The 15,454-nt window shown below is 39.3% G+C and overlaps 1 protein-coding gene across 10 annotated transcripts in view; it reads right to left on the bottom strand.

The window, feature by feature from the left end:
* Positions 1–76: 76 nt before the first annotated feature.
* The window catches only part of FNDC3A (fibronectin type III domain containing 3A), a 195,462-nt gene continuing 180,084 nt past the window's right edge, over positions 77–15,454 (bottom strand). For all 10 annotated transcript variants that reach the window (XM_065581235.1, XM_005287137.5, XM_005287136.5 and 7 more), the window contains 5 exons: positions 12,310–12,593; positions 9,788–9,997; positions 8,305–8,471; positions 6,914–7,041; positions 77–2,471 (listed from right to left, as the gene is read on the bottom strand). In XM_065581235.1, coding sequence (XP_065437307.1) covers positions 2,157–2,471; positions 6,914–7,041; positions 8,305–8,471; positions 9,788–9,997; positions 12,310–12,593 — 1,104 coding nt within the window. In that variant the 3' untranslated portion in view covers positions 77–2,156. The remainder of the gene's footprint in view (positions 2,472–6,913; positions 7,042–8,304; positions 8,472–9,787; positions 9,998–12,309; positions 12,594–15,454) is intronic.

Here is a 15,454-nt window from a genome sequence, read left to right as displayed (position 1 = left end):
ACTATGTCTGTCTGCCAGAAAAGTGGGGAAGTCCAGGAATAGTTCAGTTATATCCAAAGATCAATTAACAAACATGGAAAAAGAATGATACTTTTATTTTCCACACATTTTAAAGATACTTTTGCTACATAGTTTGTGTATATTTCTATGAGATTATACATTTTTAATCTGTATGAAGTCCAACATTATACAAGTTTAAAGTGATATGTTTGGTACTGTATCTATAACGTTTTAAAAAGTTTAGAGTTTTTTTGGAATGTACAGTATATGAGGTAAAATTAAGATTACATTAAAAACCGTCTTCACTGCAGTAATCTGCACTGAGGTTCAAATGGCAAATACACTATTAAATGACATTTACTATCAAAAATAGGAGTTCATTTGAATTTTACTATGAAAAACATAAGCCACTGCAGTTTAACTGGAGTGACAAATCTTACCATTTTAGACATTCAACCATATAGAAATCTCTGGGCTATTACACTCAATCTCATTTGTACTGCCGAACATGGCACTTTAAGAAGGTTCTAGAAAATATCTGCTGTCACTGTATTTTGTGGGAAGATATTAGCCTCTACATAAAAGTGACAAATTTAAAATAAAATGTAAACATACAGTACATTTTAAAGACAGATCATTCTTACCACTTGAGGGCCAAGTTCTTATCCATTTCTTTTTTAAAACAAAACTCAACAACATTATTCTACAGCACAGATCATTGGACGTAGAAACAATTACAATACATGCCCGTTCTAATATAAGAGAAATTCTTCAGAGATCTTCAAAACACAAGACAGAGGTTCTTTTTATTATTATTTTAAGACTGACAGAAGTGCTTAATACCATTAAAATGCTAAATCCAACACAAGTAGAAGTCATTAGTGATCCACTATCTTGTAACTGAAATAAATTAAAGCTAATTACAAAATGGATAACAGATAATTGTAAGTGTGATGAGACAAGAATTTTTTTAAGATAGTTTCACTACAAGCTTTATGTAACTGGCAGTCATTGACATCTGGCAAGATGTTCCACGGGCTACTTGATAAAGTTAAGTCTGGTCATTCAAGAACTCACAAATGCAAGCTCACAAAACATCGATGAATTATGCAATTGCAAAGTGCTCTAATGCAACATTAACTACATGCAATCAACAATTTGGTACAGTATCCAAAGAGACATTACATTAAACGTTAGGTTCTCAGGAAAAAGAAGGTTGAAGTTTTCTGGTGCAAATTATTACAATCCCCCCTTCGCCCGATTTGGTGCCCCAAAGAACAAAGGCAGTGCTTCATTCCGGTGGCCACGGCAAGTGAATGTAGGGGTAACAGCAAAAATTATGGTTATCCAAGAAAATTTAAACACATTATCAATAGAGGGCACATATATCTATATAAACAGCACCCAATCAAATAAAGGTCTTATTTCAAAAATGATTTTTAACTTACTTCTTTATAGTGTTAGATCAAAAAAGCTCTCTCTCTTCCATGTCTGTAGGAAGCTAAAGAGGCATTTTTATGAGTAAACATATCGGGGCCAAGATAAACCATTTGTGCCATATCTTTTTAGTCTTACAAAATGTATACTTGCAGTGGAAAACTCTACATTTCGATAAGAATCTTCTTTCATGCATTCACTTCCATCCAGTTTACTGCCTGAGAAAAGCCCCTTCTATTTTCATCATAATCCTGCTTCCCAAATAATTAAGAGAAATGAGGAGGTAGAAATACAGCGCTAGATTGCTTTCACAGCATCAGACTAACATTTTATACAGCACAAGTTTGTTAGTGTAACTTTTAAATACATTTTACTCATTTCCCCATCCCCCCCTTAAGGTACTAATCCTTAAAAATGTGGACCAGGTTACCATTATTACGCTCCTGCTTATTGGTCATAACCTTATAATGATACATTGCTTGCCTTATATAAAGTTTGTACTGCAAGAAGGCATGTTAAAAGAAATATTTCTGTGGCTTGCATTCTATAATCTGTGCCAGTGTCTACTTAATAAGCATTTTAAGTGGCTGAAAAGATGTGCTACAGTCCCAATGCTGATGCTAAATGGCTGTTTTTGTAAAAGCAAGAGAACAGAAATATTTTTAGAATATGAGAATGTAAAATGTAATGGGCAGCATTCTAAAAGAAAATGGTTTTTCTCACTTTATTACGAAGTACTGAATGATAAAGGCAATCAGAATGGAAAAGGTAGCAAAGAGCACAAGGATGACAGCAGCACACTGTTCATCACTTAATGTCTGTTGTGTCCTTGAGATTTCCACAGTGTCTTTGTTGGTGCTGGTTGGTGGTTCAGTTCTCTGAGAGATGAATAGTACTGTGGTACTGTAGGGGCCTATCAGGTCCTGATGACCTACTGTTTCTTGGCACTGTCGAATGGCACACACACGAAAACGATATTCACAGTTCAGCTGGAGGCCTGAATACCGGAATGACCAGTCAGGCCCTTTATAAATCTGTCAAGAAAAAAAATAAAATAAAAATAAACAAAAACACTTCTAGCAAACAGGCACATTGTGTTTACTGTAAAAATTTAAACAAAATGTCATACCTATAGTTTAATACTGGGATCAGTAACCTTTGGCATGTGGCTCGCCAGGGTAAGCCCCCTGGCGGGCCGGGCCGGTTTGTTTACCTGCCGTGTCCGCAGGTTCGGCTGATAGCGGCTCCCACTGGCCGCGGTTCGCCGTCCCAGGCCAATGGGGGTGGTGGGAAGCAGCGGCAGCCCCATTGGCCTGAGACGGCGAACCACTGCCAGTAGGAGTCGCGATCGGCCGAACCTGCGGATGCGGCAGGTAAACAAAGCAGCCTGGCCCGCCAGGGTGCTTACCCTGGCGAGCTGCGTGCCAAAGGTTGCCGATCCCTGGTTTAATATGTCTCTATGTTTACTGTTGAAGTTATTGTGAAAATAGCAAGTGCTACTTAATCACCTGTGTTTTCAATGACATTCTTCTAGCCATATAGGCAGAAAAAATTAACAAAGATTAATGGAAAAGAACTTTAATGCCTAATTAAATTTATTTTCAGTCTTTTGGTAAAATATGTAGCATTACAAACTCCACTAGATCATAACTTGCAAAGCACCAAATTTAGCTCCTGTAAGAAGCCTTCACTTTAAGTAAACATTTTAAGTGTCAAATTTGATGTAAATCTCATTGTCTCACAATGGGTTTCTAGGTGATTAATTAGATGTCAGATTGTACGCAGTGTTGTTGTAGCCGTGTCAGTTCCAGGATATTAGAGAGAAGAGGCAGGTGAGGTAATATCTTTTATTGGACCAACTTCTGTTGATGGATATTAGAGAGACAAGCTTTTGAGCTACTCGGAGCTCTTCCTCAGCTCTTCATTCACACTGTTCCTTAATCTGAGGAAGAAGAACTCCGAGTAGCTCAAAAGCTTGTCTCCCTAATAGCCACCAACAGAAGTTGGTCCAATAAAAATACTACCTCACCCGCCTTGTCTCTAGATGTCAGATTACCATATTCATCAATTCTAACCAAATCCAACACATTTTTGCTATATTTAAGCTACGCTCTCTTAAAAATACCACCATAAATTCTCCTAGCAAACTTTGGATCCAATAAAGAGCCTTGAATAGGGCTGGATTTGGGGGCAGGCGATTGCCCGGGGTGCCATTTTTGTTGTTATCATGAATAAATATAGATTTACAGATCCTAGCATGCATATTTATTGTCTTATATGTGAGGGCTAAATCATGCATCAGAGTTGTAAAATGGGCTACAAATGCAATAAAAAATAAGGTATTCAGAAGTTTAACAAATGGAGGGTGGGGGCACCGAAGACGGTCCTTGCCTGGGGCTCCATTTGGTCAAGGGCTGGCCCTGCCTTGAAAAGCCCTCTTTGTGATTCTTTTAACCTCACCAATTCAGTGGTCCCAACACGCTGTTAGTGTTCATTCACACTGTTCCTTAATCTATCTGTTGGGTGACTAGGCCCTATCTTTCACTGAACTCACTTCTTCTTCTACATTCTCAATGCCTGCCTCACTGAAAGCTGAGGCCCGGTCTCCTAAGGATCCATGTTTGTAGATCCATTTATGTCTGTGGAAGTCTCATTGAAGCCAATAAGACTCCTTGCAGGCATAATGGTCTGGGTGGGTGGATTCATATGCTGTGTGGATGCCCATCACAAACACAGCATATGCTAATTCCTCTCTTGAAATGCTTTTATCCTTTTCTCTCCCATTATTCGATCTCATATTTAAGTGGAGTACTGGTAGCAGTAAACAAACATCAAATAATCCAAAACCTTTTCCTATAGTTGATTTCACAGTATTGAACATCGTGTAGCAAACAAATGTGTGCAACTACGAATTTGTTTAGTGGTGGAAGAAATAATCAAAACCTGTTTTCTAGATTTAGGTCTGGATGCTGTTGCTTATTTATCCTTATGGGGTTAATTTAGTTGCATAAATAAATGCTTTCTTTCAGAGATTAATAAATCTAAACTCAATGTGACCCTGTTTTGCTTGTCTTGATGCAAAATTTGATTTAAAGATGTTTCATGAACTAATATAATTAATCAGATGTACAATCAAATTTCATATAGGTATAATATATTTTCAGAGGAAATACAGTACATTAGGTGTATGCTATCAAAGTAATAAACTTCTCAAACTGAATTTGCTTGAAGATTGTAGAAATAGTACATGAGAACTCTTTCTACTACTTGCTACATAAAGTGTTACAATAACCAACATTTCACATCACATTAAGGGCAGATCTTCTGGTCTGGTCCAGCTATACTGACAGCTGCCCTACTTTACAGCTGGCTGCCCATGGACCCAAGAGACCATTCTGACAGCCAGGGATTGCTAGAATGTATAGACACCTTGGAGACTCCCCTTCTTCCTAGACACAGTTCCCACACCAAGGGATGGGAGACAGGTTGTATAGGAAACCCTACAGCAGATCAATGCCACAAGAGGATTCCCCTACACAGAGGGCACCCTACACTAGAAGGTCTTAAGGCTGGCCATGTCTATACTACAAGGACTATAGTAGCAGAGCTACAGAGTGTAGCTCTGCTGGCATAACCCCAGACTGTATGCACAGCCTATGGAAATGGAAGAGGTTTTCTGTCGCTGTCACCCCTGAGTGCTGGTAGCTAAATTGATGGAAGCAGTCGTCCGTCAACCTAGCTGCATCTATGCCGGGGATTAGGTCTGCATAATTATGGTGCCAGGGGTGTGGATTATTGCACTCAGCTGTGTTTACCTAAAATGTAAGGGTAGATCAGACCGCTTTTTTGTATTGCTGTAGTAGCAAAAAGCAGCCTTAATGGACAAGAGAATCTGGTTCTAAGGCCATGTCTACACTTACCCGTAGATCAGCACTGCTGCAATTGAAGCAGCGGGTGTCGAGTTAGCGGGTCTAGTGAAGACACGCTAAATCGATGGATAACGTAGCTGAAGTCGAACTATCTTAGTTCGAACTTAACACGTGTCCACACGTGGCAGGCAGGCTCCCCCGTCGACTCCGCGTACTCCTCTCGCGGAGCAGGAGTACCGGTGTCGACGGCGAGCACTTCCAGGATCGATCCCAGAAGATCGATTGCTTACCGCCGGACCCGGAGGTAAGTATAGACGTACCCAAAAACCAGTCCAACTCTGTCTCTAGAGGCAATTACACAGCATTTAATGAATTCTACTAACATACTGAACGCTGCATTTGCAACTTTAAAGCTACAAAATCAATAAGTAAAATACGTAACACTACATTGTAGGTACTGATTTATGAGACTAGTAATGTGCATAATCTACCAAAACACAGGGCTACACTTATTTAATTTGGGCCCATAATAAAATTACAGTATCTCAAAATTAATTGTGCTTCCTCTTTGGAAGGAAACCTGCTTGCTTAATAGTGTGAAACAGAGCTCACAAGTCTAATTATATGTCAATTTTCTGAGAGTTTATAGTGAAAGACATCAGAAGCTAAGGTGGTATTGTACATCCTCTGTTAAAAGCAGCCTATTTTGTTATCTGGCATCTCAAACTGCATATCTACATGGTAAAAACTGAAATTAACTGAAAACATTCTTAACTGTTTGGCACTGGTGGTTGCAGCATCCCCTATCACTGGGAAGGGAATGAACGGCAAGAAACTAATGATTGGAATGGGTTAGAGCAGCTTCCCGCAAGCCAACATTCCACTGTGTCTACACTGCCTATGGAATTCTTCTTGTTGGGCAGGGCCTGTCTGCTCTACTGTGCTCTCCATACACACAGAAAATACAGTGAAACTTTCTAGAATATCAACAGCTTTCCTTGAACAGTTCATGATGTGCAGTGAACATTGAGTTTGTTTACTCTTTCTTCATAAATCTTGCTTCCATTCCTTTAATTAATTTGTTTCCCTTTTCTCAATTTGTCCCATTTGTGGACATTTTCCTGACCCTCAGGTGCAAAGAACTGTACGTAGTATTCAAGATGACTCATCAGTACAATGCAGATTCATAGATTCAAAGGCCCAAAGGGACCACGGTGATCACCTAGTCTGATCTCCTGTATAACAGAGGCCATAGAACTTCCCCAAAATAATTCCCAGAGCAGATCTTATAGAAAAACATCCAATCTTAGTTTAAAAATTGTCAGTGATGGAGAATCTACCACAATTCTTGGTGAACTGTTCCAATGGTTAATTACCCTCACTGTTAAAAACGTACACCCCGTTTCCAGTCTGAAACTATAACATCCTTTTACTGAAGTCTTTTCCCTCTGTAAACATTTTAGAAGAAGAAACCTGGAGGATTAGCTTTTAACACAAAATCAGCATGGGTGATAAATATAACATTTGACCTGCACATTCTTTAATTGCAATTAACCTTCACCAATATACTTCACATAAATATATTATACTTTTTTAATGAACTATACCTGTTTGAATTCTGAATCTTTTCCCGCCATGACCTGAAGACTATAAATAATTGGATCACCTTTCATTGGTTGCAAAACCTCCCATGTGATTTCACATGTGTGATCATTTACTCTCTCTATTCTTGGCGCTATTGGAAAAAAGCAAATACATTAGTTAACTGTGTACTGTCTCCAGTTAGTGGTTTTCACTAATTTGTAAACTGTAGCCTCTATGGTATTTTATTTTGTTTCTGAAACACAGAAACAAAAGATTTAAGTGCAAAGATATTTTTCTTATCCACTTCTCATGTTGACTAACACTACATAAACAAGGATGCTAGCACATTGCTTACATGTTCTGTTTCCTCCACAAGGAAGCAAGGACAATTATGATTCTCATGAATTAATATCATAAGAAAGGTAAGTTGAAGAAAGTAGTCTGAAAGAACTTTTATTGCAGAGAAGTGTTAAGTAATAAATGTAGATAAAGAATTGCAGTTTAAGATCAACTGACCGAGTCTGAACACAGGAATTGCCATACTCAACCATCAGAGAGTGGAAAGAACCAGATGCTTCAGAGGATAGCATAAGAACCCTGCAGCAGGCAGAGACAGGATAATTTGATACCTCCCCACCCACCAAATACAGAAAGAAGAATCTGTACAGTGAGTGAGGGCTGGGTGAGTCTGAGACTACGTGAGACACTATGGAAGAGACCGGGTGCCGGGTTGTATGTAGTAGTCATTTTATAAATTCCTCAACAATACAAGGGAAGGAAGGAGCAAGTGATGACATAGGAAGGGGCCTCAAATGAGTTGGTCTGCAGGTGTTCTGGATGGATCTGACCCAGCCCTGCAACCAGGACACCAAAAATGCTAGACTCAAAGAAACATTTCCAAAGGAATACTACTACAAATGCCTAGGCAAACTTATTTCTGATGTCACAGAAAGTTAAGTCTTTACCCTAAGTGTATGGAAGGAGATGTGCAGTTTTGGTGATTTGTGTTCAAGCTTGACAAAAGGCTGTCAACCCTGCTTTAATTGAAAAATTACATGTCCCATTAAGTATGGAGCTGCTGATGATACCTTCATAATCTATATATTTTAATGCACCCATTATGGAGTCTCTGGATACCACAATGTATCGTGTTTGTTTAGAGCACTTTAAAGCGGAATTGTTTAAACCCCATAAAAATAATTAATTGAATAAAATATGATCACAAAGTCCTTTCTATTCAGTTGATTTTTAATTAAAAAAAAAAACCCTTAACATGGATTTGGGACTTAAACTACTCAGCACTGCTCCTTAACTGCAAGCTTGTTTAAATTGACTAGGACTAGTAGTACTGATTTATTAAGTAGTGAGAAAAATGACATTACAGTTAAATGACAAGTGAAAATACAATGCTTACCTTTCAAGGCAGTTGGAACAGATTTGGGAGTTGTGAAAATGTACTCTTGAGAAAGTGGACCTTCACCAGCTTCATTACAAGCCTGAATACAAAATTTGTAGGATGTTGACTCAATGAGTCTTTGTACTTTGTATGTATGACATGGTCCTCTGTATAAGGATATAAATCTGAAAGTAGACATAGTGATTATGTAAACAGACTAAATAGATTCCAAAGTAGTCTGCATGATTTCTATTTTTGTTTTAAATTCACTCATCTTTTTTTTTAATTCCTGGAACTTAATGAGAAGCTCACAAATACTGATTTCCAAGTTAATTTATGATCTTTCAGTAATACAAAACAATGAGCTCACTTTTCAATAAGCAGTAACTGCTACTGGTCTTATTTCGTCTTGGAGTGGGAAAGGGGGAGAGCTCTGGATTAGTTTAGTATGTGGTGCTTTCATTATCATTGCTCCCCTATCATCAAAAGTGAGTGGGCCTGGATTTTAGCTACCTGCACCTCAGCAATACTCCTCACTAGCTCCAAGGAATGGTCCAGTCTCTGTGGTTCCCATTGCTCTTCCACATTTTTGCGGGGAAGATGTGCTATGGCGCTAATGTCACATCTGTGTGGGAGGGATCTGTCACAGTTGCAACATACGTTGTTGCCCCACTCTGATGGGTTTTTCTAGATTGGCCACACTCTCTTGTGTCATGATGCTGGAGCAGGTTAGTTTCACTGGCCCATCTGTTTGCTTTTCAGTCTTGGGGGTTCTAATACATAGCACAGGTTTTGTCTCAGAGAGAGTGGAGAAGTTTTGTTACCATATTCTACTCCTGTTCATTTCTGAGTTGGGGTGCAGGCATGAATTACTTTTTGGGGCGATGGTGAATTCCCTGCTATGTGGATCTCCATTTCTGTTTCTCCCTATGTCGGGGCAGGTTCCATAATCTACCCTGTCCTACTTTTGTCCAGTTCTCAAGCTATCATATGCTCATACTAGGGTAGTGTATGTGGTGCGGTGGTATTGTGTGTTTTGCTATCTAGGGAAAAGTGGTGCAAGTAAAAAATTAATGAATTTAAATCCTTAAGCTCCTCACCCTATAAAGAAAGCAGCAACAAGGTGAGAACTCACCCCTCATCCCCCAAGAGGCACATCAAGTTAAAAGAATTAGATCAAACTTAATCAACATAAATACTTAACAAAACCATAGAAAACAGAAGAGCATGGTGGCACAAGCCATCTCATCTCCACATCAAGCTCCTCATGTTGAACCTTCACTATGAAAACTGTTCAGTTTTAATTTCTTGCACCCTCTAATGCTGAACATCAGAGTCTCCCATTTTCTTCCCAAGATAGACAACTTCTTAAATTCATTTTAAATTAAACCAAAGGTATGGTGTTTTCTTCCATTATGTCTTTCTGATACGTCCTTAATCCATTAAACAATACCATGTATAATGCAGAGCACATACAAAAGGAAGTGATATTAGTGCTAACCTTCCATTCTTATCTTCCATTTGAAGGTGATACTGAATGGAGTCAGTTAATGCTTTTGAAGTTCCCTCTCCCCATTTTAGCTTGAGCGTCTGAGAACTGTATACAGCACATTCCAGGCGAGGCGGATCAGGAGGGAGTGGCTTTGTTTTCAGTTTTATTGTGTGGCTGAAAGGACCTGCTCCAAGACTATTTAGGGCTTGAATTCGTATTCTAATAATTAAAAAGAAAAAAATTATCCATGTAAACATGAATACAGATTTAAAAGGGTAACTGATTAATTCCAGCACTCATATTCAAGAGTGTTACAGTAGAGAATAATAAGGTCATTGTACAGATAATACTTTTTATGATATATATGTCCCTTACCACTAAGAGCTGTTGGATTTAGTCATAAATATTAATGAATGTGCATTCATCTTGCAGTACTTTAAAACAATCTATTCTATTAAAAGTAAAGAATATTAACATAAGGGTCATCATATAATGACAGGAAATAAAAGTTCTAATGTTTGGGTCCTGGGACATCAAGTGATCCTAGTTCAGCACAAGAACTTATATTTATAGGAATTATATTAATAGAAAGCCATGATCTTCTGAATCCCTTCCAATTACTGCATATTTTCATTATACTAATAAATGAAGTAATAAGCAACAGATCAACATTCAGCTTTCTCTGATAATAAACATCCATGTTACGACCAGCCTTAAGAGAGTTGGGGTGGCCAGAGAGAAGTTCTGAGAGCCTCCTAGAACTGAACTAATTCATTAAAAATGGAAGGGAATATTTGGGCTGCCACCATTTTTTTCTCTTGCAGGGATGTTGCAGTGGTGCTGGTATCACTGGTAGCGGCACAGTTGGTCACTCCCAACAATGAATTATCAAGGGGTCCACAAGAAAAGAGGGAAAGAAAACAATAAATCAGAGGTCTAGCAGCTGTGAACTTTGCAGGCCATTGTGATTGCGGTAGGGACTAGGAATAATCTGTGATTTTCAGGAAGTCAATGTTGCAAACTTTCAATCTCAGGAACAGGTTTACAGTTTGAAGGTCTGTGACTCAACAAAGAAGATTAGAACCTTATTTTTACAAAACAAAAACAGAAAATAGCCCTGAGATTTAAAGAGCATAGAAATTGGGGGACATAGCTGCAGGCTTTATGGATTTCAAAGGTACCTTGATTAGACCAACACTTCATGACTCTAAGGCACCTTTTTTTCCATTAAAATATCATACATTAATGTCTGTGTGTTTTGAAAAAAATCAATGTTTGAGCAACTGCAAAAATTAAGGTCACAATTGCAAAATGCTGGGGTCCCTTTGTCTGCACATATTTCATTCCTTATATATCTATCACTATAGAACAGTTTAATTTTGAGTATGTTAATTTATTAGCACACTGTAGAACTGGCGACCACATATTTGAGTTTTGTTTATTTTCACAAGAAGCTGGCAGGGTTTAGCAAATCTGTGATATAAAAGTACTTTTGTGTGTCTAAATGCAAAAATATCTTTGCAATGTCAATTTCCAGTTCTTCGGTAATATATATATTTTACAATTTCTCATAATGTGGCAGGCAGTAGTTCTTCAATTACTAATATAACAGTTTTAAAAGTAATAGTAACACAAAAGTATTTTATTTCTAAAAAAATATTAAGGGTTACCCTGGCAGTCTATAATGATCATCATACACATGGGGTGAAACCCTGGCCCCAGTGAAGTCAATGCGAGCTTTGCCATTGACTTCAATGGAGTCAAGATTTCACCCAATATATTTTAATGTAGAGGATCCGTGTTTGTAACATGAGCATAGAATGCTATTCAACTGTAAAAATGACTAAAGTGGCACAGTGGAATTCTGTGTTCATCGTCTTTTAATAACTGCCATATTAAATTTAACCGATTTACAAGGAAAAGGATGTTTTCTGTAACCATCACTTTTGTAGACACCACCAGGGATCTCAAAGTTATGCTCTTTGTGCCTAGATGTATCACCACCAGCAATAAAGGTTCTGCAGAAATTGCATCACACTTTGTAACAACCAGGCACTGGATCAGAAATGGAAAATAATGACAAATGGACACAGCAGATCAAATGATGTACAGTCCTACCATGGACAGATCTTACCTAATTTGACAGATACCTTAGGAGTCTGTCTTTTTTCAATACTTTGGCAACACCCGTATAGCTTGTTTCATGACAACAAAGTCTCATTGAATTTGAATTTACAATCAGAACTTTGTTAACCAATATGAAGCTGATGCATGAATGGAATTAGGTTCTCTTTTTCCAGAAATGTATTGGTTCTGCCATGCTAACAGGAGCAAAAACTTGGTAGATACAACTAAATGTCCATAGTGACCAGATCTGTTGAGTTCATTACATAGTCTCTTTTCTGACCATAGCTACATACTAATACTTTGATAGGGTGGTAGTGATTTGAAGCAATGTGGGAACAAAGACAATAGATTATTTTCCTTCTATGTAAAATGCTAAGGAAGGCACATCACTTTGCACAGCATACCTGTATGTTGTGTCTGGCTGCAAATTGTCTATGAAATAGCTTGAAACCTTCCCAACAGTTACAGGCTGCTTTTCTCCATAGTCTATGCTGTAGCCAAGGATTTCAGAACCATGGTCACAGGGCTTTTCCCAGCTTATGGCAAGGCATGTGGAAGGTGAATAGTGTGGACTCTCCACTTCATCTTCACTTCTTCCCTGAAGACAGGTCACAACTGCAGGTACAGAGGCTGGTGTCATGCATACAACTACTTCACTGAAAGGTCCTGCGCCTGCAACATTCACGGCCTGCAAATGCAAAGCAACATAAGAATGGTGATACTGGGTCAGATCAATGGTCCATCAACTCAATATACTGTCTTCCCACAGTAGCCAATGCCAGGTGCTTCAGAAGGAATAAACAGAACAGGTACTCATCAAGTGATCCATCCTGTTGTCCATTCCCAGCTTTTGGCAATCAGAGGCTAGGGACACTCAGACCATGAGATTGCATCCCTGACCGCCTTGGCTAATAGCCATTGATGGACATATCCTCAAAGAACTTATCTAATTCTCTTTTAACCCTGTTACAGTTCTGGCTTTCACAATGTCCCCGGGCAATGAGTTCCACAGATTGACTATGTGCTGTGTGAAGAAGTACTTCCTTATGTCCGTTTTAAACCTGCTGCCTATTAATTTCACTGGGTGACCCCTGGTTTCTTGTGTGAAGGAGTAAATAATATTTCCTTATTCACTTTCTCCACACCAGTCACTATTTTATAGACCTCTACCATATCCCCTCTTAGTCATCTCTTTTCCAACCTGAATAGTCCTAGTCTTTTTAATCTCTCCTCATACTGTTCCCTATTCTTAATCATTTTTGTTGTCCTTCTCTGTACCTTTTTGAATTCTAATATATCTTTTTTGAGATGGGGCGACCAGAACTGCATGCAGTATTCAAGGACTGGGCATACCATGGATTCATACAGTGGCATTATGATATTTTCTGTCTTATTATCTATCCCTTTCCTAATGGTTCCTAATATTCTATTGGCTTTTTTGACTACCACTGCAGACTGAGTGGATGTTTTCAGAGAACTATCCACAATGATTCTAAGATCTCTTTCTTGAGTGGTAAGAGCTAATTTAGACGCTATCATATTGTATGTATAGCTGGGATTATGTTTTCCAATGTGCATTATTTTGCATTTGTCAACATAGAATTTCATGTGCCATTTTGTTGCTCACTCCGTCCCACAGTTTTGTGAGATCTTGAGTAATTTTGCATCGTCTGCAAATTTGCCACCTCACTGTTAACCCCTTTTTACAGATCATGTATGAATATGTTGACCAGCACTGATCCCAGTACAGATCCCTGGGGGACACCACTATTTATCCCTATCCATTGTGAAAATTGACCATTTATTTCTACCCATCGTTTCCTATCTTTTAACAAGTTACTTATCCATGAGAGGAGGTCCCTTTTATTCCATGACTGCTTACTTTGCTTAATAGCCTTCTGTGAGGGATCTTGTCAAAAGCTTTCTGAAAGTCCAAGTACACTATATCCACTGGATCACCCTTGTCCACATGTTTGTTGATCCCCTCAAAGAATTCTAATAGATTGGTGAGGCACCATTTCCCTTTACAAAAACCATGTTGACTTTTTGGTGTTCATCTATGTGTCTGATAATTCTGTTCTTCACTATAGTTTCAACCAATTTGCCTGGTACTGAAGTTAGGCTTACCAGTCTATAATTGCCAGGATCGCCTCTTGAGCCTTTTTAAAAAATTGGTGTCACATTAGCTATTTTCCAGTCATCTGGTACAGAAGCTGATTTAAATGATAGGTTTCATACCAGAGTCAGTAGTTCTGCAATTTCATATTTGAGTTCCTTCAGAACTCATGGGTGAATCCCATCTGGTAGGTGGCATATTATTATTTAATTTATCAATTTGTTCCAAAATCTCCTCTATTGACACCTCGATCTGGAATAATTCCTCAGATCTGTCACCTAAAAAGATTGGCTCAGGTGTGGGAGTCTCCCTCACATCCTCTGCAGGGAAGACCAATACAAAGAATTCATTTCACTTCTCCGCAATGGCCTTATCTTCCTTAAGTGTTCCTTTAGAATGTCCTTTGTCCAGTGGCCCCACTGATTGTCTGGCAGGCTTCCTGCTTCTGATGTACTTAAAAAACTCTTTGCGGTTAGTTTCTGAGTTGTTGGCTAGTTGCTCTTCAAATTCTTTTTGGCCTACCTAATTATACTTTTACACTTAACTTGCCAGAATTCATGCTCCTTTCTATTTTCCTAAGTAGGATTTAACTTCCAATTTGTAAAGGAAGCCTGGGCTGGAACCTGGGCCAGGAACGCCGCCGAGGAGGTCTGCACTCTCTTGGAATGTGTTGTTAGTGCAGAGGCTGGAATTTTGGCTAACTCATAGCATGCCTGGATACAGGACGTGATCCATGATGAGATCCTCTGCGATGAGACCAGGAGTCCTTTCATCCGGTCTGCCACTGCCACGAACAGCTGGTTTAACTTACGAAACAGCTTTGTGCGTTCAATGTAAAAGGCCAGCGCTCACCTAATGTCCAGAGAGTGAAACCTTTGTTCTTGGCTATCCGTGTGAGGCTTAGGGTAAAAAACAGGTAGAAAAATGTCCTGGTTGGAGTGGAATTAGGGCACAACCTTTGGGAGAAAGGCTGGGTGAGGCCTGAGCTGCACCTTGTCCTTATAGAAAACCATGTAAGGAGGGTCGGAGGTAAGGACTTGTAGCTCCTATACCCTCCTTACCAAAGTAATGGTGACTAGGAAGGCCACCTTCAGTGACAGGTAGAGGAGCGAGCAAGTCACCAGGGGTACAAATGGTGGCCCCGTTAGTCTGCACAGGACCAGCTTCAGGTCCCATGCCAGGATTGGCTGTCTAACCCATGGGTACAGTCTGTCCAGCCCCTTTAGGAAATGGCCAACTATGGGACTGGCGAAGACGGAACACCCAGTCGCTCCCGGGTGGGCGGCCAAGATGGCTGCTAGGTGTACCTTGATGGATGGTGCCACCAGGCTTTGCTGTTTCAAGTGCAGAAGATAGTCCAGGATAAGCGGTATGTGCAACTGCATCGGAGGTACGCGGCTCTGAGAGCACCAGATTGCAAACCTTTTCCACTT

Source organism: Chrysemys picta, chromosome 1 (genome assembly GCF_011386835.1).
Source record: "Chrysemys picta bellii isolate R12L10 chromosome 1, ASM1138683v2, whole genome shotgun sequence".
Taxonomy (NCBI): Eukaryota; Metazoa; Chordata; order Testudines; family Emydidae; genus Chrysemys; species Chrysemys picta.
The sequence above is the reverse complement of the archived record's forward strand: the minus strand, read 5'-3'. Positions and strand labels throughout refer to the sequence as shown.